Source organism: Gadus morhua, chromosome 14 (genome assembly GCF_902167405.1).
Source record: "Gadus morhua chromosome 14, gadMor3.0, whole genome shotgun sequence".
NCBI lineage: Eukaryota > Metazoa > Chordata > Actinopteri > Gadiformes > Gadidae > Gadus > Gadus morhua.
In genome coordinates, this window is record NC_044061.1 from 21989265 (window position 1) to 22015646 (window position 26382).

Consider the following 26382-nt stretch of genomic DNA (forward strand, 5'->3'; position numbering starts at 1 on the left):
CCTAATAAACCGTTGGAACACACAAGACCGGTAGCAACGCCGGTAAATAAACCCCGCGAAGCCCAATCCCTACCGCTGCCAGACGCTGTCACTGAGTGTGAGAGGAGAGTTGACGGAGAAGAAGGCAGTTGACCCTTCAGTTACAAAGTTTATACCGTTTATACTCGGTAATACCGGTGTTAACACAAGTGTATTACTCGGTGTGAAATGTCCACACCGCGGAAACCCTACGTTGCGCCGAATAGAAAAAGGAAACCGCTATGGTAGGCCTAATATTTCCACATTAATTGATAAAATAACAGATTGATGATTTTGATCATTTTAATTCCAAAGGGGGATGCCATCCCCCCTCAACTCGAGTGCTGATTACGATAGGCCTATAGGCCTATAGGCCTATTGTATTACATACAAATATGTTATATTTCTAGGCTACTCAATCATCAATGCAGAATTCTGTCATAAAGTCTTACATGCCACTCCGTTCTCCCTATTACAATAGGTGTGTTTGCGTTTTGTGGGTACACACTTGCTCAACATGGTCTGGTGGATCATCACAGGGGAATTCAGCTTCATCTGAAGAGTCAATCTGGAAAAGCCAAATTTACCAATGAGATTAGGATACCCACAGCAAATAGAAAGTAGCTGTTTGTGGCAGCTTGAAATTAAATTACAATTGTACAGTTATAATTTCTTAACATCCATTCTCTTAATTAACTTTGTGTTTAGTGTGTAGCCTACACACCATAGACTGTGTAGGCTATTCATTTGATCATCAAGGTCTCCGTCAACTGGAATTCAGCTTCAAATGAAGGCCTTGAATCAATCTGGAAGCCAGTGGACAAATAGAGGTTAGCCTAGCTGTAGGGAATTACTTCGACAATGTGTCGCAAGGAGGCGCTCTTATTCAAGTTTATCTTACCTCCTCGGTCGAACTTGCCGGCCGTACCTCTGTTCTCAATTGACTTCTGTACCATCTTGTTTTGGTATAGAAAAATCTGACAAATATCGTTTATAATTTCCTGACATTTTGCAGTAAGAAGACTGTCAATGCAGACAAATTTAAACTGAAAACAACAACTGAACAACTGAAAAAGACAACTGTAAACCCGCGAGCGTCTCACGCGCTGCGAATGCGGTTGTAAACATATGCTACGCATTCGCAGCGCGTGAGACGTCCGTTGAATATTTGACAGTCGAGTCGTGAGTTTTAGTCGTGAGATGCTACAGAAAAATAAAGAAAATGGCAAAATATGCACTATTTGACTTTCCGGATGAAGGGGCTGTGGACATAGGCGAAATATCATGGGTGGTAGGCGAAGTAAATTTAAAAGATCCTTTTGTAACGTATAAAGTTAATTGGCCAAACAAGGGAAGGATTGTGTCATGTCCAGACAGATTATATCAGTCAGTGGTAAGTAGCACAAGTTTTTTTCTCCTTTGACTATGTTTATATAAAATATGTGCATAACTACATACATATGGTAATATTTCAAATATCACGGTAAACGTTTTCGTTTCAAAAACGTTGTTAATTGTTAAGCTCGCAACGGTAGGCACGATAAGGCCCCCTAGCTCGCCGCCTATAATGTGAGGCGCGGGAAGTGTGGGGTGCGCGGCCTGGATTTATAGAGAGAAACTTTATTTTGCCCAAAATACTAGTATTTTAAACACACATTATGAAAACGTCATAATTTTGACGTTTTCAGACAACAGAGAGGAGTTAGTTTGCAAGAGGAGGCATTATCTTCATGGTGGAGACAAACTGTCGAGCCCGGAGTAGAAAGGGAAGGGGAAAAGGAAGAAACTGAAGAATGGTCGAGAAAGGGAAGGGGAAAAGGAAGAAACTGAAGAATGGTCGATATTCTGACGACGACGACGACGACGTAGTATCGCTGGTAGGTAACTAAAGTTTTATTACAGAAATGTCATCTATAGGCCTTGTGGATGAGCTTAATTAAAATCGTTGAAAAACTAAACTTCATTATGATTTAAAGGATCCTCAGTTAATTCAATGTGAGAAGAAGAAGAAGAGAAAAAACACAGGTCTTAACGTCTTAATGGAACTAGAAAAGCAAGGTATTGGTGCAGTGATGTACAAATATTTACCGTATGGAAGTGCTTCTTAACATCAGTGAATTATTGTAATGTGATGTAGCCTAATGTTGTCTGTCATATTGTACACCATGGGGTCGCCAACTGGCCTGCTTTGCCTGGCCTGTCAGATCATTTTGACTTTTTGCTTTCTGTCAAAAATTAAGCATATTAACAAGATTAGATTTGAGTATTCATCTCCTGTTCCGCCTGCATTGTCTACTCGCTCAGGCTCATCCCCCATGCTGACCTCTGTTGTACAGTCTTGATGTAACCCTTAACTCTATCTTCTGTTTGTCGTAGGATCATGTCAGCTGAACTCAATTAACGAAACCAGGAATGAAGTAAACTGTCTGCACTTAATGTTCTACCTACAATTAAAGTTTTTATTTCCTAACTCTATAGTATAGGGATAGATACAGCAATATATTCCTGTAATCTATCAGCTGTGAGCTTTGTACCCTCTAACGGGCTTCTGTAGGTATTTGCCCAGGTGTATGTCAGTCAGTTTTGTTTTTTTAATGGAATTTTTATTTTCAGTGCCATCACCCATCTTGTGAGCTGTTGAGGGAGAACAACCACAGGCTGCAGAGGGAAAATGATTCTCTCTAGGCAAAAATAGCAACATTGAAATGTAATGCTATTGTTGAAAACTTACAAGCATTACTTACACAAGGGTTTTTCTGTTTTACATGTTAGCTAAAAGGGTATTATGAATCCTTTGCTCAGTGCTGCCAGACGCTTTGCAGAAGATGGAGGAGTTTCTCCGCTCAGCACCAAGACCAACGACAACACCAATACCAACACCAAGACCAGAACCATCACTATCACCAGCACCAACAGCAGTTCCACCACCAGCAACAGAAGACCCATCACCAGCTCCAGGTCCATCATCAGCATCAGCAACAGAGGCCCTGGGCCACTCTGTAAGAATCTGTTTGACTTTATGTGTATAGGTTAAGTTACTTAGTTTCAGTTGCACTGTTTTTCTAAATGCATCAGCCGTACACTCGGTTAATCTAAATGCATATATATATCATTGAGGTAAGACGCTAGTCTGCTGTATGTTGAAGTAGATTTGTGGTAATGTTATCTACTTGCATTAAAGGTCATTCCAAAAGGACTTGTGGAGCGCTGCTCCTTCCAAAGCCCCCAGAAGTTCATAAATGATCTCCTACATGGGATGTATACCAGGGAATATATGGCAGGCCATTCAGTGACTGGCCAGTCATCCAGCAGCTGCACAGAAGGAAAACCTGGCCTAGCCAAACAGGACCTTGTTGAAATAACAAGTAGGTATATAGAAATGAGAAAAGATGTTGGTTGAGTGATACCCTCATTCTCATGCTCATCTTTCGTGTATGTGTTTGTGTGTGTGTGTGTGTATTCCCAAAGATGCTGCAAAGTTGAAGTTCACCTACGTAACTGATACGAACATAAAAGCATTTATACGACAAAAGCTGAACAATGCTGCCAAATTTCAGAAACAATAAATTATCAACTGTTAAACTTTTGTTCTATTTTTTTTGTATTTTAGCAGTATGTAGAAAACACTGTGTTGGTTGTAAGCCTAATTTATGTGCAGTGAATTATTGTTACAGCACTATGGTTAAAAATGGCAACAACAAAAAGTGATACAGTTGAAAATATCCATTAGGTAAAGTACAAAGTACAAAGTGCAAAGAACAAACAAATACTGCATAATGCAGTTATTGTAATGCAGTATATATAGTACTATGGTATCGTAATTGTAGTATTCTATAGCAAGATAAAAGTATAATAAAACTTCTGTAATTTACTATAGTAGATTGTAGTTTATGTAGTAAACTGTAGTAGTATATAATATAGTATACTGTAGTAATACAACTGCAGTTTTCTGTAGCATAATATAGTTTACTGTAGTAGTATATATGTGGTATACTGTAGTAATAAAACTGCAGTTTTCTGTAGTTTACTGTAGTAAAACTACTATACTAAGGTTCAAAAACACTACAGTATTTACTATAGTATATGTACTGTAGTTTATTTACTATAGTAAACTATAGAATTTTCTGTAGTATACTATAGTTTACTGTAGTAAAACTACTATAGTAAGGTTCAAAAACACAACAATATTTACTATAGTATATGTACTGTAGTTTATTTACTATAGTAAACTATAGAATTTTCTGTAGTATACTATAGTTTACTGTAGTAAAACTACTATAATAAGGTTCAAAAACCCTACAATATTTACTATAGTATATAAAGGGTATACTATAGTTTATTTACTATAGTAAACTATAGATTTTTTTTTGGAATTAGTCAGATTACAAACAATAAAAGAATAGGCATAATAGAAAATGAATTTGATTGATAGAATAGTCAGATGACTACACATTTTATGCTTATAACAAAATTTATTTATGAAAGCAGAAGTTATTGGTCAGACAAAAGGTCCCATGACTGTTTTCATTGTTTCTCTTCCAACTGAGCAGGTTTCACTGGTTAAAGTGTCCGTTCACACAATCTAGCAAATTAAGCATTTTTGTACATCAGATGTAAACAGAAGGCATCGGAATGTAACTCAAAACAGCCATGGTTGATAAGATTGTGCGGAAAGTTGTTCTTTCATTTACAATCACAAGAAAAGCAGGGATACATCGAAGCAGCAACCCATTGGAACGCTTCAAATCACAGAACAGAATATGTGCAGGCACTATTACCAAATACCTTTGCTTGTCAAACTATATGGATAGTAGTTTGGTAAGGCTTTCCCTTGGGTGCCTGTTAGTTTAACACACAATCCGTGTACCCATTGAGAATGAAAATAACAGTCTAACTAGTGGACACATTGATAGGCTGCGTCATTTCCTGACTACTTTACATTGATTAGATTTATATTTTCTTTACGTTCAACACATTTCGAATGACTTCGGTTTTTCAATGAAATGTTGTCAAAATGATTTTACACCTTAGAGAAAAGATTCCCCAAAATGTCCCATTGTTGCAAAAAAAAAAGCAATTTGGGGATATGGATTGGAACTTCTGCTTTGGAAATTAATTGCTTGCATTTATTTTATACTTCATTATTTATCATTATACAACAGTAAGTTCTACCCAACTAAATTGATTGGACAAGAGGCATTCCAAAAGTGCTGATATGGAGCATAACAGTACTCAGACTTTTTTATCTGGTTGCACAATGAATGTTAACATACAAATGTACATGATCAAATGTAGCTGGCCTTCCGTAACGTATAAACCGACTCAAAATAGCAAACTAGTAGGAAGGGCAATGTTTGTGTTGCAGGGTAACAATCCAGTCCCAGTCCAGCAGGGGAACTATTGGTGTCGGCGGAGCCAAACGAATGATTAAATACAGTAGGACCTTTGTATGAAAGCGATATCACACCCAAGTTCGTGCTGTACTACTGAAATGCATGATGATCTTCAGTATTGACCGAGTCACAGCTGTGCTGATATCCATTAGGACATTACTCCCTCTTGTGTGATATTGCTTAAATACCTTGCAGATGATACACATTTATTGACTGTCAACTGCTGTTACTTTGTAGGCAACATGAGTGATGCACCTTATGTCAGAAAGCAAACACAGAGCACACACACACTCTCACATATACGCACACACACACACACACACACACACACACATACACACGCACACACACACAATAAAGTGCAGCAGAACAATTACTGCTGCATTGGTTTGTAAACTGTACACAGATGCATTAACAGAATTATTAGCTAAACAGACGCAGTAGGACATTCCTCTTTTTTGTCAAGTAAGAAAAAAAGAAACCCACTAACATGAACTCATTCTCTAATCAGAGGTGGTGAAAGTGGTTTTCCTATGGTTTCACAAGCACGCTCAAGAATTGTGCCAGTTGGATATGAAATACAAAAATATATAAATACAGTATTGACAAAAACGTGATGATTATTACACAGGATTAACACAGCAGGGGTATTATGCTGCTATTTGAAGAAGTAAACCCTTAAATAAATGAATCTGTAAATATAAAAAAATAAATGGATTGGAAATGTTATTTTCCGGCCAATTCTCCAATTTTCAATTTATCCTTTGAGTGTTTGGATTTAGGCGAGGATCTTGTTATAAATTGGCTACTTGATATGGATGAGGTGAGAAAGTCGAATTATTCTGCTACAATGTCCCTAACACCTCATCATGGAGGTCCAGGAATCAAACAGGGAATTTAAAATTCTAGCATAAAAAGGACACACTTAGCTCACAAAGGCCAGAGAAAATCTTGTGGGTATTGGTCATTAATTCAACTTCTGATCAACAGTGTCTGATCTCACTGTGTTTTGGGGTAGAGAAGACATAAGACTTCGGTATTGCACATTATAGAAAAGCGCTACCACAGTGTAGATGATTTCCTGTTCAACTTGCTGCATATAAAAAGCTAGCATTCACGAACGATCGGGATCAGGAAATAATCCAATGCATTTCTTCCACAGTCATTCACTACAATAAACTATTGGTGGATGTGAATTCTCAAATAAAAAGGCATCAATAACTGTCTCCCAAAACCTTTGAAAATACACGGACAGTATTCATGACTTCAAGCAGAGGACACTGCATTGAAAACTCAAGAAAATTATTTCCTTTCATCACATTGTTAAATTAAATTTGCATTGATTCCCCATCGCGGTAGCTTCCGTTCAAGATTCACTGGATACTAGGATACCACAAACACGTACAGATCAATGGATCAGATTAAGCAAACAAGGGCAGATTGATCAATCAGATTGATCAACACACATTGTGCCTTCAGGCAATTTCCTTTGAGATTGCCAAATTAAATAAAGGCAAAACTAGTAAAGCCTTTTATCCAACACTTTTAAGATTTCTAATTTAAAACGACTCTTTCCTTCGGTGCTACTGCAAAGTCTAAAAATGTAAGGTTTATATAAAAAAAAAAAAAAATGCCAACAATGACAATAAATGGACAGATTGTTATTTTTGGTCAAAATTAAATGTATCGCCCTTTTTCTATTATGTCCTCTCCAATACAGCCTTTTCAGAGAGGCATCATTGTAAGACAAACACAGGTGTCACACATAACATTGATTAAGGGATCTGCTCTTTTATGTATTGGAGGCCGGTTGGCATGCTGAGCGATAACCCTCAGAATGGACCCTGTGCCTTGGTACATTAAAGGAGCAGACCCATCATGTTGTCCAATGATGACACCTCTGTGAAAAGTCTCTTGTTCCCTCCGCGGCTTCCTTCAGACTTTCCAATGGTAGACGTGTCAGCATTTTCCTCTTTTGTAAGGCGGAACCAAGATGACAGTACATCGAATCTGCCATTTTCAAAGTGATTTACTTTTCCTTTCGTAAATGACCCCCTCAAAGAAATCACCAAATAGATTTAAAAAAGATTAAGTAAAAGAGGCAGTTTTAGCTGAATACAAAAAGACACAAAACCAAATGGAAACGCCCCTCTCTCACGGCGGTGAAGACAAGGGTTCATGACTCTCTTCCAACCGGAGAGAAACAAAAAGACAAAGCAATACATGGAGACACTCGGGCTACATCCCCACTTCCTCATTTCCTATCCGACGTGTATCTCCCTGGAACAGAAGTTGTGCTGCTCGTTTCCTCAGAGCGCTACGCCCTGCTCCTCTGCGGAGTCAGCAGGAACCCAGAGTGTGTACTGGAGGACCGGGGCGGATGGGCCGGGTGGGGCTTTTACTCTGAGGCAGGCAGACTGGCCGTTGCTGTCCGTGTGTTGGGGCGAGGGATGGGGTGGTGGGTATGGTGGGTGAGGGGGTCGCTGACCTAGAGCAGTGAGCACCTGAAGAAGTTGCTCTTCTTGGAGCGGTTCTCTGTGATTTTGACCTGCCCTCCTCCACCTCCTGGTGGGCTGTTGTCATTCTGGAGGGAAACAAAACAGAAGGGACTCAGAGCCAGCGAGGCAGTGGGGCTGTAGGGGAACCACACTACAGCAGCCAATCAGACACAAGTACAGGTTGAGGGGATTGTGGGGATTTTTTCCTGGTTTATCAGGAATGTTATCTATGAAAAACATACAAAGGCTCCCATAAATCTACAACAAACCAAATCTGTACGAACAGCAAATGTGTGCGTCCAGTCCTTGCACGATACCAACTACTCATCCACAAGGGGGCAGCAAAGCATGCTGATAGTGATAGACATTTTGTTGGAAAGATTGCAGTTCATTCTTCACCAAGTATATCATGAATTTCCACGTCGGTAATAACTTACTATCTTATTATAAAAACACAGAGTTTTTAAATTTCTCTGTGCATTCAGTTTATTCAGAAATGCTGTTGTATGTTCACAATAATGCAAATTACAAAACCATTACCAACTGTGGAGTTTGATAAGGGCATATATAAATCAGTGGAGGCTTCTCCATTGAGGAGAGGGAGGAAGATCCTCCCTAACATTGTTGAGAATAAAAAATGTAGATTGCCCAGACTATTGTAATGAATTAATGCCCTTAAATATGACTACTTTATTGCCTTTGAATATATAATGTTCGTTTCCCTGGGTAAAGGGACATTAGCACCCCCTATCGCCTATCGCTAATTACTTCAGGGAGGAACGTTCTCCCTTTGCCTCCGTTCACTCCCATTCATTTCCCCGAAAGTACTGGCGGCCGTTGGATAACATGGGTTTCAATGGGAGAGAGGAGGAAAATCCTCCTCTGAGTGGGTGGGACCTTAAGGGGTCTGATTCGCGCAAAAATCTATCCGTCTGCGCTATGAACCAATAAGCAGGATCCCTGGATGTTGAGCAGTGTTGCCAGATTGGTCAGATTTCCCACCCAATTAGGCTACTTTTAACCATGTTAGGCTGGAAAAATGCTCATTGGGCGGGAAATCTTCCCAATCTGGCAACGCTGTCGATAACAAACCCGGTCTGCATTGCCGCGGTGCTCACTGCAGACGCAGAGCAAGTGAAATCTGCGATAGCGAGATCCTAAATGCACAATGGAAACATTGGAAACGGAGGACATTGTTAATGTCTTGTTACAAAAATCATTCCATTCATTCACTTACAGTGCTAAGTTAGCGACCAAAGAAAGAGGTAGACCACTTCCCAAAATCAAGGTCACAAGAAGTAATGGCAGCGTCAGTGTTGTGAGTGCCACATGGTTTGCTAGGTACGCATGGCTTACTGGTAGCATTACCGTTCTTGTTGTTCTTTTACTAGTTTGTTACTCTGACCGCTCTGTTTGATATTGTGGAAAGGGTGTTAGTGAATGATTCAGAGCATGATGTATTTTAAATGGCATCACTTTGGTTCTTGAGTCTTTTCTTAAAACAATTGTTACTGAAAATAAACATAGCTAAATAACTACAGTCAGTGAGGGCAAAAATAGGCCCAATGATAGGCCCAGATTTTTTTATTTACTTTTACAAATCAATAGTAGGCCTGATTTGACTAATATGCTTTGCATCCTTTCCTTCTCAAATTACAGTGATGCCACTGGTGGCTTTGTATACATTTTATTCACATAACTCCCTCCCTGCTATTTTGTAGTTCACCAAAACACCCTGAAACAACTTGAGTCTCACATTCTTATGCCACCATACACCAACAGTGCAAGCAGGCCAATGGCAACCAAGCGCGCAGTCCTTCCTCCCTCACTTTAAAAACCACCAGCCGCCACTGATATAAATATATGACGGCACAGATAATACACGTGATTAGACACCTGTCTATGCATGAGTGCATAGCCGTTGTACAAGGCCGTATCCTGATCTCTTCACCACTGACTGCATCAGCTGAGGTTCTTGTATAATTAAACTCCTAGATAATAACTCACATCACAATATGAGCATTATTTATAGATTCAAACTCACCATTTTTCTGTTTAGTCGTGTCATAATGTCTCTTCCCAGCGTGAAGAAGGACTGATAAAAAGATAAAAGGGAATCACATGAATTTGACAATATGTACAGGGAAAACAGGGATCCAATTAGCCAGGAAAACTTCCTTACCTCCTCCACATTTATGCCTGATTTAGCACTTGTTTCTAAGAACTTGATCCCGTAATCAATCGCCAACTGACAACAAGGGAAAAGAAAACTGCATTTTACTTTGACATAAATAGATGACTGACTCAGTGACTATTTTCTCATGAATTTACAAAACATTTAGAGAAGATAAAAGTTGCAACGTGTATCATTTCAAATAGCTCCTAGTCATCAGTTGTCAATGCTGATTGACATTGATTGCAATAATGTTATCAAAATAACCACATTCTATATTCACATCCTATATAGATCACACCCATATCCTAATCCTCAGCAGCTCGTTCCTCTTTGTTTACAATGATCGTACCAATGAAACTACTAAAACCATGGCTGACGCCACACAACTAGTTGAGCTACGCTGGCTTGTGTCACATAGTTGCAGAGTGAGAGTGGACAGAGCACTGTTATTGTAACACTATAACACTGTTAACACTGTTTCCCGCCGACTAACTGGGAGGAGCTGAAATTGTTCACATTGCGACCTTAAAGGATAGGTTTGCTATACCCACGGGCCACAGATTGACTATCATCGTAGAGGCACCCTTATTTGGAGGTTGGGTCAGTATGGAGTGCTTTGGCTTCTTCCTGTAAAAATTTAGTGGGGCTACAATTGAAGCCATTGGGCTTCATGTCATCATTTGAAGAAGATATGTGGGAAAATAGTATTTCAAAATGAGAAGGGGTGTACTGATACTTATCTCAAAATGTTCTCCTATAATTATTGTTCTCCTTGACAATAATCCTTGACCATGAGTAACTTGATAGGACAATGCGTTCTTTCAGATATAGTTTTCACTGCTGCTGCTACAAAGGAATTTGTGTGCCAGACACAGGCATTGTTTACAAAACTGTAGCTTACATTAAAAGCTGGCTGGCAGGTACTCCCTGAGGATTTAAGAATTGCCCCAACTCTGACGACTTTTAAAACAAGACTGAAGTCTTTAATGTTTGCTTTAGCTTTCTGCTAAATCTTAAATACATTGCACTTTCTTGCACATGATCTGAGAAAGGATAAGGGTTTGAGTGGAGTACCGGAGCAAATGTTGATCTGATCTTAAACACATTGCACTTTCTAAAATGCTTTTTTAACTTTGCCTTTACTTTCTATATATTTTACTAATTTATTTGCATATGTTTTCTTTTCTATTAATTAATTATTTTTTAATTAATTGAATTGTATGACAATGTTTACATGTGAAGCACGAGTCTGCATTGTGTATGAAAAGTGCTATATGAATAAAGTTGCCTTGCCTTGCCTATTTCTGTTTATTGCCATGCTGTTTACCAGCAGCTAATAGAGCTTTGGATTACTTTGATGATTAGATGATAAAGATCACGATTTTAACAGCAATGCATAAATGTTTGTGCCAGAGTACATCACACATCTCAAGCCTTATTTAACTGCAATAACAAATGTTTAAAATATGAAATACTTTGGATCAGGAATATATATTTAGCCTAGGCAACTAAGTTTACATGTCAAGGTAATGAGTACGACTTTGGAGGTAACGTCATAAGGAAACCATTTGTATATTATAAAGACAACAAGATAGCTTAAATCATCGGATTTGGTAAACTGATAACTGACTATATGACTGACTATATATTTGGCATACATTTTCAAACGATCGACAACTCGTTGATCCAGCGGGGCATAGCTACAGGAAGAGGCCAACACTGAATACTGAACCAATTAGTCAAATATGGGGGTTACACACACACACATACCTTTTCCCCTCTTTCTCTGGACACCTGTCTCTTGTCATTCATATCACACTTGTTGCCAAGGATCATTCTCTCCACGTCTGAAGATGCATGCTGGAAAGACAATAAATGGTTGTTCTACATAAATCTTCATACATTGGATTCTGCCAAGCAGTGAAGAAGTCAATTGTGTGTACAAATTGTAATAGCTCAGGTTGGTCTTACTAAGATGCTCAGTACAAATGTGTTTTTCAATTTTTTTACATGTTTACAGAGTATGAACCATTACACAAACCTCTTCAATATTGCGGATCCAGTTCTTGATGTTGTCGAAGGACTTCTCATTGGTGATGTCATACACCAGCATGATGCCCTGGAACACAAAGAACAGGAAATGGTTCCAAAGGAAGTGACATGCAGTTTGACATTGGCAGGAAGTGCCCAGCCTAGTGGCATTCAGGTTGTGACCTCTGTAATGAAAGTCACACAGCTGCATGTGTGACTAGTGCTTGTTAAACAAACCTCATGGTCACTTTCGAGGAACTGGGCACCTATCTGACTTTTGTATATATTTCAAAGCACTTTTGCACCAGACAAACATGTCTCAAAATACTATGAAGATAAAGACCTAGATTCCTGAGTAAAGAACAGTAAAGGGAAAAGACTCCTCCAATCTGTATTTGAGATGGAACAAAGCCCTTGGGAAAGTGTCAGACTTCGATTTGAACTTCATTAATGAATTCCTAATAGATGAAGTCATATATAAACAGACCAAACTAGATAGCCATAAACAATAGGCTAAAGAAAGGGAGTGGACTGATCTGCTGTAGGGAGAGGGGGTCAGGCAGGGTTCAGAAGCGAAGCAAGAAGACCAGGGGTGGGACCACCACGAGTCACGACCATCCCTTGAGAAAACACACAAGACCCCTGGTAACAACAGAACAGACTCCTGGAAACAACACACAACACCCCTGGAAACAACACACAATATCCCTGGAAATAACAAACAATAGCCCTGGTTACACCACAATACCCTTGGAAACAACACACATTACCCCTGGATAACAACAAACAAGACTCCTGGATATAACAACACACATTACCCCTGGATAAAAACACACAAAACCCTTGGACAACAACACCCAGAGCGCCTGGATATCAAGACATATTACCCATGGATTACAACACACAATACCCATGGATAGCAACACACAGGGCGCCTGGATAACACAACTATAGCTAAAGGATGAATCACTATTTACATTTGATCCGTTTCTGTAAAAGCAGCAATATAAGCAAACCTTAAACGTAGTGAGCTAACTAACTAACAAGTACACCACATTGGTGTAGTGGTAGCTTTTTATTAAAATCATAGCAATGATATAGGGGTTGTTACTATTATTAGAACAGAAGGGTAAACAGACCACACGAATGAAGTAATGTGCCTTCATTCGTGGGGTTTGCTGTTGGGTTGGTGGTGATGTTGTCTTACCATGGCACCTCTGTAGTAGGCTGTGGTGATGGTTCTGAACCTCTCCTGGCCTGCAGTGTCCCTGGAGATGGCACACAAACACAACACTCACTACAGGACACACTTAAAATCAAGGACCGAGTTTGTGTAGATTTAGCATCAACAAGAAAAAACACTTTTGTTTATGTGTGACCAGAAAATAAGTTTTCATTTTGATAAGTACAACCACAATGATACAGATTTGTCAATTTGTCAAAAAGTGGAATAGAGACAAACTTTAATTTTCCGAATACTCGATAGCCCTGCTACTTGACTCCAAACATATTGTGGACGCAATGCTTTTTCTAAAATGCAGTAACTGAGTCAGCAGTCAGTTGCTGCAACATCGAAAACATCACATGGTAACACTTCAATTTCTCCATTGGCAGTTTCCTATTATGTGGAGTTATGCCACACGTTAAAAACGTTTTACCTTTCAAAAGTACCTAATGTTTAAGGACATAGCCTCACTGCATGAGGGGCACAAGCAAGGGACCGTTAGATAAGGAAGGTCGAAAACAGCACAAATGTTTGTTTGTGAAATACCAAAACAAACAGAAGTTGGCGCCAAGTAGCACATGGCAAGAACTCATTCATGTCAGCCTATAAGTAGACTCGGTTACCATATCTGCAGCTTGATCTTCTTTCCATCTAGCTCTATTGTCCTGATTTTGAAGTCGATCCCTGGAAGACAAGAGACAAGGGGGAATAGAGGTAAAATTAAATAACACACACTCATAATAATGTACAGTCCTACTACTGTGTAGTACAAACACATTGAACAATGTGTCATCAATTCATTAGACGTTTATTATGACAGGAGCAGGTGGCATCTGTAATAAAAGAATGCAAAAAAGGATATCAGGAAGGAACAAACGAAAAGTCATGATTTAATTATCAATACTTCGCAATGTCCCGATGTTACCATGAATACATTATTTGTGGTGGTACTTGGACACCAACCACCTCGCACTTGATGTGGCTAGCCCACAAACAAACAGAAACATCTGGTTTAGAGGAAATTGGCTGATGAGGTAAAAGTAAATGTTTGTGTTTAACAGTACAAGGGTCCTGTTGGGATGGATAGTCCCGTTATAACTCATTGAAAACGTATTGCTGTTAAAATGGTGTAGAGAGGCGGACCCAGAAGCAGAGGACTGGAAAAGGGAGAGCGTTTCTCTGGTTTTACTTTTGAATGACACGATTAAGAAAGGAATTTGTCCTTACTTGAAACAAAGAAACATTGACTCTAGTGATGGATTAAGCACGACACAATATAAAAAAATGTCGTGAAGCATGGTGCACATGAACTGAGAAACATTGATACACAGGTGATTAAAAGAACACAGGTGAAGATAATTAACAGGAAGAGAAACCCAAGGCTAAGGAGAACATACAGTATATTGGACACAGTAAAGAACTACATCTGGAACTGTGAGACTTTCATCACCGGGTGATGGAAGCCTTTATTGCCACGGTAATCTAACGCTAATACAAACTACAATATTTAAATCACATTTTTAGATATCCCACAGAGGTTCAGCACTATTAAATGTTTTGAGGTATAAAACGGCTCCTTCCTCAAATATTGGAAAAATCTACATGTTTTAGAGCATGTTTCAATGAAAGTAATTTTGACACTCGCGATAATATAATTTCACAAGTTATTTTGTATAAGCTATCGTTGATGATCTTACTGTGTAACAAATAAAGGCCCTTCTGTCAAGAGCAATGCGGCATAAAAACGCCTGCTGTCTCATTGGGTTCACCATTTGGGCAAAGAGGAATAATGGATTCCCTGATTACTACACAAATCAACTGTGTGCACTGACTCGTTCATTCACTCTCCCCATCCGACTTTCTCAGTCCTCGTTGTAATGAGTGGCTTTGCCTGTCCGCCAGGCCTGGCCACTCATCCAAACCAAGTCTCTAGCAAGCGGATGCAAATCCATCTCTCTCTCACACACACACACACACACACACACACACACACACACACACACACACACACACACACACACACACACACACACACACACACACACACACACACACACACAAAACCCAGCCGTATTGACAACTAGCAAAAGGCCAGGAGACATTCTATTAGTCGTTGCCCTCACCAGATATTTGGGTCTAGATGTATCGATGATGAAAGGCTAAGATCTCTACTATCAATTATGTGTCTCTACAATAGTCGTACTCTATTTCTGACCTTGTAGCTACATAAAGCAGGCTGTGGAATAATTTAAAGCCCTGTCGGGCCACTATAAAGTGATACAGGGAGTGCCAGCGGGAACACGCCTGCTAGAAATCTGGGACCTCACGTAACAGGAGAGCCCAGCATTAGTTATCTCAACAGCTAGGCTAGCCAGGGCCAGGGAAACAAAACAACGCTAGATAGGGCAAGCTAAACAAGAATGCGAGCACTGTGCGAATGGCTGCTGTTAAGTCGATAGCGAAAGTTGGTGAAGAAGACACAGGCGGCTATTAATTTCACGTTACAGGAAAATGTGATCTAAAACGACATACAGATTCAAGTGATGTGGGCTTGATAGTATTGCTATGTATGGTTTGATCCTGGTGCAAATCTAGACTTAAATATGCAATGTGTTAAAAGCATGAAAATATGTAAATATGGCCTCAGTAGTCGATTACAGGGTTGAACGTTATTGGCTGGTTGTATGTTGTGCTGTCCCCAACACTGAAACTGGGTCCAGCTTGTCAGATAAGGCCCATTCTTGCAGTTAGCGAACAGTCTGGTTCTGCTTGATAATTCTCAAGAAGCGGAAACAGGTTATGTACCGGGTGTGTCCCTCGGGGGGGCAGCCCGTCAGGGGAATTAAGACTGTCATCACCGGATATCCCCCAGGAATTTCACGAATGGCACCAGTGCATGTGCTTGTCACGTTACCATGTTAACTATTCTTAATTACCAAGGCACACACTGGAATGCAACGTTGTCGGTTATTGGTAGTGAATGAGGTCAAATGTCAATCATTGTTTCCAAGCTACAAACTAGTGGATAAGTACAATAGATTCAAATCAGTACCGGTACTTAAGTCATGAGGCCATTTGACATTACGCAATCTTTATTACCACTAAATTACGGATCTATTTTCTGATGACGCACATTAGTCTTTTCTGCTTCCCATTTTGACCTGGCCATTATTAATGTTCCTGAGGTTGAATTATTTATGATTAAAAACTAGAGCTGTCAAGCGATTAAAATATTTAATCGTGATTAATCGCATTAATGTCACAGTTAACTCTAATTAATCGCGATTAATCGCAAATTCTTTTTCTATGCTAAATATCCCTTGATTTTTTTGGTCCCATAATTCTTCTCATTTTAATTCTCTTATCAACATGGTGAAGTGCATCGGCTTGCCTTGTGCAAATGATTTTTTTATTGATAACAACATTGGCATATACACTGATCAAAACAGGACGATACAAAAAAAGAGCCTATAGTGCAATTAAACGACTGCTTTGAACAAATGTCATTTTAACATAGCAGTCAGGCTACTGCTTCTTTGCTTCTATTTTTTTTTATATAAAATAATTGCGTTAATCGCGCGATAAAAAATTTAACGCCGTTAAATTTGGTTTGCGTTAACGCCGTTAATAACGCGTTTAACTGACAGCTCTAAAACATTAATAATAGGTTGATTCATGTTAACTCAGACACAGCATAAAGTTTGGTCTTTCTCGCAGGCAGCTAAAATCTCTCTCTCTCTCCCTTTCCACGTCTCTCTCTCTCTCTCTCTCTCTCTCTACAGGAAGTGGAACCTAGTTGCTGGTGGTTGTTACGGAAACAAGCATCAGAGCAGCTGTAGCCACAAGGTCATTGACCGCTCCATCCTCCACAAGACACAGCCACACACACAGACAGAAACACACATATAGTAAAACGACACACAGAGACACACACACAGAGACAGATACATATCTTACAGACAAAGTTAACAATGAGACACAGCAAAATTAAATAACACAGTTACACAAAGAATAGCAAAAAGAGACAGAGGTAGATATTGATGGAGTGTAAATAAAATAATCAGCTAAGTGCAGCCCACCGCATAGGAGAATCAAAGTTTTACACACCTCATGCATGAATAAAAGCAAAATAAATACACCGCCTCTGATGCACATCTTCACTCGTCTCGACACAAAGTGTGAGAGACCCAGAATGCTATGTGACGACCAACTAACAACAGAATTACATACATACCGACACAATTCAAAAGGTCAATACATTTTCTGGACACACACACACACACACACACAGAGTGGAGCTGGTCAGCTGACCCTCACGGGACTCAGTGTACAGTGTGACCTCTGTCTGAGCAGCAGAGCAGAGGACTGTGGGAGCTCGTTCATCCCCCCGCTCTGCACCCCCCCCCTCCCCCCCAGGTGTGTGGGCTCAACTCTAGTCAAGCACTTCGGGGAGTTGTATCATTTTTGACATTAGGTTGTCGCATGACACTCAACAAAAGATGCAGATAGAGCAAGATGGAAGATTGGCGAGGGGTTGTAAATCTAGATCGTAGGCGGGTATTTTGGCAAACTAATCTATTAGTGTGACTAATGAAACAGGGACATATCAGGTTTAATTGTGCCCTATGTCACCTTTCTATATCAATTTATACTCAGGATCTTATCCTTAAGGAAATAAAACAAAGTTGGCTGCATTACCGCTTTAGTTTACATTGTTCTCAGCAGTGATTTGCTGTACCTTCATTCATATGCTAGTCTAGGTTCTGCTCTCCCATGAGCTCCGTCTCAGTACCAGCAGAGAGCTGGAGATACGCCGTAAGCAGCAGGGAGCTGGAACCTAACCTCAACAAAGGGCTGCAGGCAGCTGACAACAGCAGCAGCAGCAGCAGACTCTGGGTCATGCTGTTATACTCAGTGCACTCTGTGGTCTGCTCTCGACAACACTGACTAACTCCTAGGCAGCACAGCACAGCGGCAGGGCCATCATCCTGTCGAATAGAATAAGACGGTTCCCACTTCCGGTTTCTGTCAGAAAGACAGAAGAGAACAATGCAGCAATTCTGTCCGCTTGCACTGACGCACAGGAAAGACAAAGAGACACTGTATGTTTCAGTGCATGCATTTGTGTGTGTGTGTGTGTGTGTGTGTGTGTGTGTGTGTGTGTGTGTGTGTGTGTGTGTGTGTGTGTGTGTGTGTGTGTGTGTGTGTGTTAATGTTTGTGTGTGTGTGTGTGTGTGTGTGTGTGTTCAAGTTCATCTCTTCATGTGTGTGTTAATGTGTGTGTGTGTGTGTGTGTGTGTGTGTGTGTGTGTGTGTGTGTGTGTGTGTGTGTGTGTGTGTGTGTGTGTCTAGAGTCCAACTCGACCCAACAATGGCTGATACTAACTGTGACAATGTATTGACACTATCTTGTGACGTGACAACGTTAACCGCCGCCAAGAAAGTAAAGTCAACGTATTTCGTCGCAGAACAGAGGCATGAATCAATTCACACTGAACTTCCTGTTTTGAAAAACTATTTATAACGTCACATTTCAACAGAGTGACAACTCGCCCCATTGACTTCCATTCTAGCCCAGCTAGTTCGCTACTTGAAGAAACCAACACACTCATTACTAAACCAATTTATGAAATTTGTGTCTCTAGAATCATTTACGACAATCTGTGGATAAAATGGTGTCCACACTCGAGAATCATGCTGGATAAAAACAGCAATCAAGAATCCCCCCAGCATTTCAACGCAAAATGGTACTTTGGCTAATTTTGCTGGGTGTGAAAGCAGTTTGGCTGTATAGTCAATCCAAGGCTGCTTGTGAGTGTCTTCCTCTCTGATTTCCCCAATGACCTTGGCCATCCCATTAATGGGGCAACTGGAAGTTTCATTTTCGTTTTCATCTGAAGGCCTACCTCACCTCGTGGTCCTAACTACTTAATGACCCGTGACCTCCATATTCCACTTAGATTGTGTCATTTCCTACATAGAAAGGTAAAGTATGAGATTATTGTAAGGGATTGTATGCACTACATAAGTTAAAGGCCTGATGAGTTGAGGGTATACGTGTTAATACGAAATACAATCACGTAACGTAATAACGTATGTTATTATTAGTATTATGATTTCCATAGCATAAGCACATGGACTAATTTATAATTGGCGTTGACAATTTTCGAATTCAAGATTGAATAATTTCATATTACGATTTTAGTCCGCGTCCGTTTTTCAACCAATTAGCTAATTAAATAACGACCTCGGTGCCATTATGGTAAATATAGTGAGAAACTGACAATAACTTGACAAGTCAAGCGCGACCCTCCCGTTTCGGATGAGGCGCATACCGATAGTGAAGCAGCGGCGCTTACTATCTCTGTAAAGGGCCTCCCGATGTGCAGTCATCCTTTACAATATAGATCATACAATGACACATCTGACTACAACCACACATCATCTGTACACCACCCCTCGTGCATCTCAAAAGGCGCACATACAAAGACAAACACAAGGAGCTCACCTATCGTTGATATAAATGTTGTGTTGAACGCGTCCTCACTGAATCGGAACAGGAGACACGTCTTCCCGACCCCGCTGTCCCCTATCAACAACAGTTTGAAGAGATAGTCGTACGTTTTCGCCATAGTCGCGCCTTTCTTTTCTGAACGTGTGATCGGAATAGGCACCCGCCCAAGACCCTTCTTCTTCTCCTCCACAAGTGTAACGGTATCGCACGGTGTTGTAACGGTACAGTGAGTGGAGGGGGAGGCTGTCTGGGAGGCGTCTACCTTGACACGTGAGTACCAGCATCGCTTACCTAATATCGCGTGGTTGGCTCCTCTCCACGCGAGACTAGGTAATTGATGCTGCTTCTCACCGACGAGACAACACACGCACGCACCACATTGTGTACTCTTTTCTTGTCTACTATATGTTGTGTACAAATCCATATCCATAATAATGCATATTATTGGGGGTGCAATGCTAGAAGTTTGCCTTCGAGGCTTTTTGCCAAAATGGCTTTAGCGAGTAAGGGGACGAGGTATAAAGAGCGACAAAGGACATACAGTGAGGTGGAGGTGGTTGTGGATGACATGTAGTATGGCAAAGCCGTTTAAACATTTAAGAGCGAGACTGGATCATACGTTGCAGATACGTGATTCAGTTCTTCCTAATCAAAAATAAGTGTTCAGATATCAGCCAGCCATGACATTATTCCTATCCACAATTTTCCTCGGACATGTGACGTCACTTTTGCTTTATTGGGCTTTCAGTTTCGGATATCCACAATAGCATTATTCAAACATAGGCCGCCTACACAAACAAATAGATAAATATATCTCTTGTTACTAGGAAATATTCACATTTCAGATATACAATCCAATTGTCAAAGTCAAAACATTAATTTCAGATATCCAAATGGAAAATATTCTAGATATATCCTTATCTAGTGCATGGAATGTTAGTGGATTTGACTGAAGAAAGTGAAATAGTGTTGCTCTCCTCCACATCCTTCAGCCTGTTAAACTACAAAAATAGTGTCATGGTCGCAGCATTGGATGCCGTCGCTTGAAATGGTGGTATCCTAGGAAATGTAACTTAGCCATAAAACCATTGTTGCGCTGTGTTTCGTGATTAATGCTGGAGCGGTAGGGAGGAGAGATTACATAGACCGGCTTTCGTGAGAAATGCTAAAAACCAGGGTGCATTTCCCCATTCCCAGGCATGGACTCATAACTACTGAAACGCAGTAGCACAAATGTTGTCATCATTTTAAAATGAAATTGGAGAAAACAAATACACATTATTTACAATGTTTTAACACAATGCCAAAAGAAAAAATCTCATCAAAAACCCTTAAGGATACAAGTAAATGACAGGTTTGTTGTCCATTTCTTCACCATAAAAAAAACGTTCATAAAAAAAAACACAAAAAGGTCCTCAAACGTTTAATCCCATGTTCTTCCCAATATGGGAGAGTAGGAGAACAATTCTACAACAACAATTACTTCTGTATTGTTAGCTAAAATGCATCTCTGTGATGCTGAAGCTTATTTTAGATTTGTGTGTGATAAAAAAAAGACTAGCTGCCCGTTGCATCTTGAACCACTTGGAGGATCTGTATCTGCACCTGGATGAGTTTCTCTAGAGGCAGCCTCTCCAAATGAGGCACGATGCTTTGGCAGAAGAGTTTGGCCGAGCTTTGTTGAACGGTCGGCTCTGCCCGCGTGTAGCTCCCCATGCCATGGGCCGCAGCCGACTCCTCCTCAGGCTCGTCCTCAACATCCTCAGTTTTAACCTCTGTGGAGATGAATGAATCAACGCAAAAAACGAAACATCATTAGAGAGACATGGCTGATGTGTACAACCCCCAGAGTCCCACCCATCTCAACCCTTAAGGAAGACGCCCAAGCCCTTACCTTCTCCTCCATGACCTGTATCTGTTCTGAACCATCAAATCGAATTCAAACAGACATCGCAATCTAATAGACCACGCTTTGCATATTGCAAAGGCTGCGTTAAAAAAATAATATATATACTGCTACTCACTGGAGATCAGTAACATTCGTATTAATCAATTAATCTCAACACATAGTCCTGGCCTAAAGGAAAGAGCAGTTTATATTTTGACTGTTTCCAATGTTGTGCTGGTCATACTCTAGAATGATTTATTGCTTGTATTTAGTGAATAATACAGAACATAAGTAACTTTAAAAATAAATATTGCGTACTACATCGCAATCTTGGGTCGAAATAATCGCAATTAGATTATGTCCCCAAAACGTTCAACACTTTGACTTCACAAGACCATCTGAGACGTCTCTCTGCCGACTGTGAGCACGACACTCACCTATTTCCGCTGGCTTCTCCACACAACCGTGGACCTCGCCGTTGACCACTGGCAACTCGGGCTCGGTGTTGCTGTGATCTCCTCCTCCCCCAGTCCAGTTCTTCATGTCCCGAGGCGGCTCCATGAGGAAGGCCCGGTCAGCAGTGTGTCTCCACCTCCCCTGTGAGCCTACGATCTCCCCACTCACGATTGCCTGCTTCTCCTTCCTGACCTCCCGGATGTACTTGTCGCGGAGGCCCTTCCGGCGCCTGCGACACAAAGCGACTGACAGGAGACGGATAGATCAAAAAATGCATGCAAGAACCACAATATGAGGTTATGAGATAAGACAGTTAATGTTTACAATGTAGATTGAATATTGACCATTGGTGCTCCTTTAAAAGTTATTGAGTTATGTCAGGGGCCGTAGCACATCGTTTTTCTACCATGTCACACAATGTAATTTCTACTTTTTGAAGTTTTAAACTCCTTTCCTCTCCTTTCATGTGTGTGAGACTGAAGTGACTGTCCCTACAGTTTTTTTGTGGCTTATTTTGATACCCAGAGGGCATGCCATTACAATGCGTTACCATAACTATCCAGGCTCTATTAGAAATGAGTAGTACACCTAGTAGAACAGTTCTGCATTGGTCATTTATTGACGGTCCCTATGTGGAAAATAAGCAGTCAGGAGCAAGTGGGTGTCCCTTGGTCGTCCGCCAAGACAGACTGAAAGCACGGCAGGAACTGCTGATGAATATCCACAACAAATTAACTTCAACCTGGTCTCTTTTACCCTGTTTCCGGCCACTGACTCCCTCTCATTGCCCCCTCTCCCTTAATATAAATATCATAATATCATTGTTAAATATTAAAAGTTTCAATGTCATTAACATCTAAAATACAAAAACAATATTCAACAATATGTTATTTTTCACCTACTCCTAGCTGTTAGCTACAGCAGCATCAAGGTAAGCCTCCTATTGCTTTAATTATTTCTTCATGTAGCCTGCATTTGGTCACGAGCTCATGTTTACGGAAGAGGATTAGGGCCACACATGTAAAAAAAAAATAAGTTCTGACTTTATTCTCAGAATTCTGAGATAAAAGTCAGAATTCTGACTTTAATCTCAGAATTCTGAGAATAAAGTCAGAATTCTGACATTAATCTCAGAATTCTGAGAAAAAAGTCAGAATTCTGACTTTAATCTCAGAATTCTGACTTTTTTCTCAGAATTCTGAGATTAAAGTCAGAATTCTGAGATTAATGTCAGAATTCTGATTTTTTTCTCAGAATTCTGAGATTAAAGTCAGAATTCTGACATTAATCTCAGAATTCGGAGAAAAAAAGTCAGAATTCTGACTTTAAAGTCAGAACTACGGGTATCTGTAAGGACCAACCTCCGTGGGAGAGACACTTTGCTTTATGCAGTAGGAGGAAACCTATGGAAAGCCAAGAAGGCCACAATCCGGCCCTAGAATGGCGCGGTAAAAGTGCACGTCCCATAGCCAACTCACCAAGCTCACCAAGTCCAGTATTCAGAATTCAAAGCATTTATTCACAAATACGTTCTATTTTTTTGACAAGCGGAGCCGACAGTCCTTTGCAAGTATGCAATTAGCCATGTGCGCAAAACAGAAGATAGACGCAATGTATAGAACTGATTGTTGTGCATTGTTGTGGGTATGTAGGCTGGTTAGTTGTGGTTGTTTGTGGTCTTAGTGAAACAGCTTTGCCTTGGAGTTGGAGAAGTTGGAGTGATTGTGTGAATGTGCGAGAGAGAGCGCACCTGCCGTGGTGATGTTGGGCTTGTTGTGGGCTTATATGTGATCAATGATGTATCTGTCTGATCGTATTAGCTGTAGATGGATGGTTAAATAATGTCACAAGATCGGTCATACTGCAGGCTCTCATTTGCAAATGCACTGATTGTGTGCCCGTCTCCAATATGCTATATACCTGGCATTTATTCAGTTCATGTTCTTCTGAGTGCGCAAGAACGGTGCCAATTATTGTCGTGTTTGCATTGTAATGCACAACTTTGCCCATCCCTGTTATAAAATAACGTGCATCCCAACAACTTTAGCCAATGCAGGCTCCTATTGCTTTACCAGTGTGTTTAACGTGTGTGTGTGTGTGTGTGTGTGTGTGTGTGTGTGTGTGTGTGTGTGTGTGTGTGTGTGTGTGTGTGTGTGTGTGTGTGTGTGTGTGTTGTCATGTAGGCTATAGATATAGATTGATTGTCTTGGCTTGCTCGCATCCATGAAATATTGTAATGTTATGGCCTAGCTGGCTACTGCATATCGAGAACAATCTGGGGATGAGGGCATCCCCGAATATTGACGGGTATTTCGCACACTGCCATCTCAATATGACTAATAGCCGCGGCTATTAGTTCCGTACGGATTCCGTACGGAATTCTTGCACTTTTACCGCGCCATTCTAGGGCCGGATTGTGGCCTTCTTGGCTTTCCATAGGTTTCCTCCTACTGCATAAAGCAAAGTGTCTCTCCCACGGAGGTTGGTCCTTACAGATACCCGTAGTTCTGACTTTAAAGTCAGAATTCTGAGATAAATGTCAGAATTCTGACTTTTTTCTCAGAATTCTGAGATTAATGTCAGAATTCTGACTTTAATCTCAGAATTCTGAGAAAAAAGTCAGAATTCTGAGATTAAAGTCAGAATTCTGACTTTTTTCTCAGAATTCTGAGAATAAAGTCAGAACTTAATTTTTTTTTACATGTGTGGCCCTAATCCTCTTCCGTACATGTTCGCCACCTACTGGTCTGGTCCTAAGGATTTCAGTCAACCTGCATTTTGGATTATGAACCAAGTTGTTCTCAATGCATAGATGCAAACACATTAGGTGCTCAACAGGTACTCAAGTGACCTTCTGGGGGAATATAATGTCATGTTCCCCTGGGAAAACAATTGGTTCATTTTAAATGTACGTAACATTGCTAGTTATGTTAGCTGAGCAGGCTAATGAGGCCCACAGAGTAGCAGTAACTACTCCGTTACAATGCTACTACCGACACGCAAAATATAATTAAAATGCAAGCAAATGCTAAAACTCGGCAGATCATACGTTAAGCAAAATACACAAAAGACCCATTTTTAAATAAATATGAGCAATAGAAGCTAAAGTTAACATAGACCAACGTTACTCACCTTTCAATGGAGTTTCACGTATATTGTCCTCCGTCGTGCATTCCAACCTGCAGAACACCGGACTCGACTCCAAAACTCTCGGCACACTGCTTGTTTTATGGCCAATTATCAGGTCGACAGCGTCGTACCACGGAAACCGGCCCTTTTCATCAGAAGACGAGCCCGACCTGCGGAGTGCGTCCCGCACTCTGAGGTATTGGAACCTCAGCTTTTTAACTTTGTCCCGACACTGTCCCATAGTTCGGTGGTATCCACGATGTTCTAAATAGTCACGTATTGCACCAAACACCCCCGAATTCTTGTGTGTGGTGTCCAGCTGCGACTGAATGCTGTCGTCGGCCCAAATTTCAAGTAAACACTCGACTTCACTATCGCCCCAACGTAAACCCACTCGTGAACCGCTTGCCGCCATTGTTTAAAGTGATTGTTGTGGGGAAGAAGGGAATGGACCTATAAAGAAAGAAGGGTCGCGCAAGGACTACGTCATCCAGCTCACGTTGCGTATCCGCGCATGTGCACGTGTCATCTCATTAGCATCTGTACTTAGGCCATGGCACACCTCTCCCATGTGTGCCGTGGCCAAGGGGCTGTTCCGTATGGCAAGACGATTTGACATAAATTCGCTAGACTGGTTATGTGTTGCAGATATCTGCAAATCAGTTTCGCCTAGTCAAAACTAACATTTCGAATATCCCCAACTACATTCCTCCTATCCACAATTGTCATTACAGATATCCACAAAGACATTCCTCCTAGGAGAAATGACGTCATTCATGTCTATGTTTTTTATTACATGTGTCAAAATGTAATTTATCATTCCTTATTGATCTGCCTTGAGACAGACATATGGGGCTAGGGCTCAGTTGTGTTTCTAAGATCACAACTATCCTATATTACCAAAATGTTTGTAAATGCCAGGAAGACAAGAACAACATCCATGCCTCTGTCACTCTGTAAACAGATGGCCTAGTGTGGATGCAGGCCAGAGAACAATGGGGCCAGTTGAGCACGGTTAGGTGTGAAATTGGCCAGATGGCCTAGTATGAGTGCG

General features: G+C 40.7%; 3 protein-coding genes and 1 long non-coding RNA gene across 15 annotated transcripts; 1 reads left to right on the plus strand and 3 right to left on the minus strand.

The window, feature by feature from the left end:
* Positions 1-391: 391 nt before the first annotated feature.
* On the minus strand, positions 392-1015 carry LOC115559160 (uncharacterized). Its single transcript, XR_003979448.1, has 3 exons — positions 920-1015; positions 743-824; positions 392-586 (listed from the first exon to the last, which is right to left on the minus strand). It is a non-coding gene; the product is annotated as an uncharacterized LOC115559160 (long non-coding RNA).
* A 181-nt stretch (positions 1016-1196) lies between these two features.
* On the plus strand, positions 1197-3600 carry LOC115559158 (BEN domain-containing protein 6). Of its 11 annotated transcripts, XR_003979443.1 has the most exons (8): positions 1198-1411; positions 1707-1895; positions 1995-2076; positions 2395-2435; positions 2632-2725; positions 2821-3017; positions 3200-3383; positions 3487-3600. XR_003979443.1 is itself a non-coding variant. In XM_030377866.1 (6 exons), exons 2-6 carry the CDS (start codon positions 1812-1814, stop codon positions 3582-3584), a joined length of 645 nt encoding a protein of 214 aa, XP_030233726.1. In that variant the 5' UTR covers positions 1198-1411; positions 1707-1811; the 3' UTR covers positions 3585-3600. The 11 variants fall into 11 exon arrangements, 1 of the variants encoding a protein (XP_030233726.1); XR_003979444.1 differs by lacking the exon at positions 2395-2435 and having other exon boundaries at positions 1707-1899; XR_003979442.1 differs by having other exon boundaries at positions 1995-2435.
* Positions 3601-4470: 870 nt separating this feature from the next.
* rab8b (RAB8B, member RAS oncogene family) lies at positions 4471-20113 on the minus strand. Of its 2 annotated transcripts, XM_030376431.1 has the most exons (8): positions 19850-20113; positions 13965-14025; positions 13324-13384; positions 12127-12204; positions 11856-11945; positions 10092-10157; positions 9954-10004; positions 4471-7995 (listed from the first exon to the last, which is right to left on the minus strand). In XM_030376431.1, exons 1-8 carry the CDS (start codon positions 19971-19973, stop codon positions 7900-7902), a joined length of 627 nt encoding a protein of 208 aa, XP_030232291.1. In that variant the 5' UTR covers positions 19974-20113; the 3' UTR covers positions 4471-7899. The 2 variants fall into 2 exon arrangements, with proteins under 2 accessions (XP_030232291.1, XP_030232290.1); XM_030376430.1 differs by having other exon boundaries at positions 9954-10157.
* A 444-nt stretch (positions 20114-20557) lies between these two features.
* Positions 20558-25761, minus strand: LOC115558367 (uncharacterized). The gene is made up of 3 exons (XM_030376432.1): positions 25332-25761; positions 22181-22444; positions 20558-21630 (listed from the first exon to the last, which is right to left on the minus strand). Exons 1-3 carry the CDS (start codon positions 25741-25743, stop codon positions 21413-21415), a joined length of 894 nt encoding a protein of 297 aa, XP_030232292.1. The 5' UTR covers positions 25744-25761; the 3' UTR covers positions 20558-21412.
* Positions 25762-26382: the final 621 nt, after the last annotated feature.

Excerpts from the sequence above, each read along its gene's own strand:
- LOC115558367 (XM_030376432.1), bottom strand. The coding sequence starts at position 25,743 with ATGGCGGCAAGCGGTTCACGAGTGGGTTTACGTTGGGGCGATAGTGAA. Across the intron at positions 22,445-25,331 it reads ACGTGAAACTCCATTGAAAG|TCGCTTTGTGTCGCAGGCGC; the intron begins GTGAGTAACGTT and ends GTCTCCTGTCAG. Across the intron at positions 21,631-22,180 it reads GGAGAAGCCAGCGGAAATAG|AGGTTAAAACTGAGGATGTT; the intron begins GTGAGTGTCGTG and ends TCATCTCCACAG.
- rab8b (XM_030376430.1), bottom strand. The coding sequence starts at position 19,973 with ATGGCGAAAACGTACGACTATCTCTTCAAACTGTTGTTGATAGGGGAC. Across the intron at positions 14,026-19,849 it reads AACATTTATATCAACGATAG|GGATCGACTTCAAAATCAGG; the intron begins GTGAGCTCCTTG and ends CTTGTCTTCCAG. Across the intron at positions 7,996-9,953 it reads CACGACTAAACAGAAAAATG|AATGACAACAGCCCACCAGG; the intron begins GTGAGTTTGAAT and ends GTTTCCCTCCAG.
- LOC115559158 (XM_030377866.1), top strand. The coding sequence starts at position 1,812 with ATGGTCGAGAAAGGGAAGGGGAAAAGGAAGAAACTGAAGAATGGTCGA. Across the intron at positions 3,018-3,199 it reads CAGAGGCCCTGGGCCACTCT|GTCATTCCAAAAGGACTTGT; the intron begins GTAAGAATCTGT and ends CTTGCATTAAAG. Across the intron at positions 3,384-3,486 it reads GGACCTTGTTGAAATAACAA|ATGCTGCAAAGTTGAAGTTC; the intron begins GTAGGTATATAG and ends GTATTCCCAAAG.